Source organism: Sinocyclocheilus rhinocerous, unplaced genomic scaffold, assembly GCF_001515625.1.
Source record: "Sinocyclocheilus rhinocerous isolate Xijiao unplaced genomic scaffold, SAMN03320098_v1.1 scaffold156, whole genome shotgun sequence".
Taxonomy (NCBI): domain Eukaryota; kingdom Metazoa; phylum Chordata; class Actinopteri; order Cypriniformes; family Cyprinidae; genus Sinocyclocheilus; species Sinocyclocheilus rhinocerous.
This window is the reverse complement of record NW_015662023.1, coordinates 414,445-416,493: the sequence shown is the minus strand read 5'-3', so window position 1 is coordinate 416,493 and position 2,049 is coordinate 414,445. Positions and strand designations below refer to the sequence as shown.

The following is a 2,049-nucleotide window of genomic DNA, read 5'->3' as shown; positions in this document are numbered from 1 at the left end:
GTTGCTGTCTACAGAGGGTCAGAGAGCTCTCCGATTTCATCAAAAATATCTTAATTTGTGTTCTGAAGATGACGGGTTTGGAACGACATGAGGGTGAGTAATTAATGACAGAATTTCATTTTGGGGTGAACTATCCCTTTAATGTTTGTAAAGTTATGCATAGATATTCTGTTTTTTACTGGAACATTTTGAATGGAACATCCAGGACAGACAGACAGACCAAAGGGAGCTAATTGTTCTTTTTTTATTGACATCCATTTCTCAACTCTGTTTCTTTCTCTCAGGGTCTGCTGAAGGCCCGGCGGGTCTTGAGTGAGGACTATGGCAGTATGCATGTGTATTTTGGTCATCCTGTATCTCTGCGCAGTCTGGCAGAGGGAAAAATAAACCGCTCTCAGTACAACCTGCTGCCCAGGTATGGCAGCTGCAATCAGCCACGCTCCGAATGTTTTGCTCTAAAAGCCACAAAGCATGCATTTTTGTCATAACAAGCTTTTAAACTTTTACAAACTTTACTGTAAGCTGTACAAACTGTCCTGACTTGAGTGTTGTTTTTAACAGGTACATTCCTCAGAAACCCAGGGTAGACACTCATGAGTTTCTGAACGACGCTGCGTTCCGTCTGGTGCGCATCCAGGAGGAGAACATGGTTCTAAAGCCCTGGGTTCTCATTGCCACACTGCTGCTACAGAACCCTGACGGCCTGGAGCTCTCCTTCCTCACAGAACAAACAGACTGGCTCAGACACCTGGCACTGGCGTTTGGAGCGTTCTTGGACTGGCCCGGTAAGAGATCACATTATCTCAACCTCAGACTGATCACACAAATCACCAGTGCAATCTATTAAAATGTCTGTAAGTCAGGATGCACAGCTTTAAATCAGTCAACCAGCAAACAGCCTGGTTTGCGGAAAAATCGAAACTGGGATTCACCGGGATTTTCCCATGTCGTTTATTTGGTTTTTTTAATCCTATTAATACTTTCCCCTTAAAAGTGTGCTCGCGTCTTTTGCAGCGTCTCGCACCATTAGGCGCGTTAAAAGAATGTAAACTATTACATGTAGTTTACATAAAAGTTTATGTTTACATACTATATGTGTTTGTACTGTGTATATTTATTATGTATATATATAGTACAGAGATGGGCAACTTTGATAGTGACGAGGGCCAGCATTTTTTCTCCTTTATACCAAGGGGCCAGATTACTAATCCACGTCCACACACCTTTTACACCGTTTTACTCAATTTCCTTTTTATTGAAGGAAATTAAAGTATAACTAATGTAATTTGTTTTTAAAGATTTTATTAAGTATAAAACTTGTGCAGTTATGCTAATTCAGAAGGAAAACTTTGTTGTCAGTGGACAGGAATATTCAGCCTATAACTATTTTTTAAGAAAAGGGATGAGTCAAAAGTATCAATTATTATATTAATTTAAACTATTATTATCAATTAATTATATCTTAGTGTCTTAATTGTTTAGATGTTTATAATGCATTAGCTTTTTGTCGATCCACTGGTTCACATTTAAAAATATGTAGCAATGAATAGGGGAGCGGCTGGAAACTAGCGACCTCTCCTGGTTGGAGATAGTATTAACATCATAAACTGAAAGCAATTTTTACGTGACTTGCTTTTCAAATGTTTTAAAATTGATCATCCGAGTCTAATATGATCCAGCGGGACGTACTAAAAGACACCGTATACGGCCCGCAGGCCGCCAGTTGACCATCCCTGATATATAGTACATATAGTATGTAAACAAACTTTTATTTTGAATGTGATTAATCATGATTAATCGTTTTGCAGCCCTAGTTTATGCTATTAGCTGTCATGCATTATATATTTCAAAAGTTTGGGGTCAGTAAGATTTTATGTTTTTATAATTTATTTGATTAAAAAATACAGTTAAATCAGTAATATTATGAAATATTATTGCATTTGTGTTGCTTACTATTGTGAAAACCGTGATACATTTTTTCAGGAATCTTTGATGATTAAAGTAAAAAAAAACAAAAAAAAAAAAAACAGCATTTTTTGAAATTTAAAT

At 37.0% G+C, this 2,049-nt stretch overlaps 1 protein-coding gene across 1 annotated transcript in view; it reads left to right on the top strand.

Annotated features, from left to right (window-relative positions):
- The window catches only part of LOC107727348 (dihydroxyacetone phosphate acyltransferase-like), a 29,275-nt gene that overhangs the window by 11,363 nt on the left and 15,863 nt on the right, over positions 1-2,049 (top strand). Inside the window, exons 8-9 of the mRNA XM_016537192.1 lie at positions 285-415; positions 562-785. Coding sequence (XP_016392678.1) covers positions 285-415; positions 562-785 — 355 coding nt within the window. The remainder of the gene's footprint in view (positions 1-284; positions 416-561; positions 786-2,049) is intronic.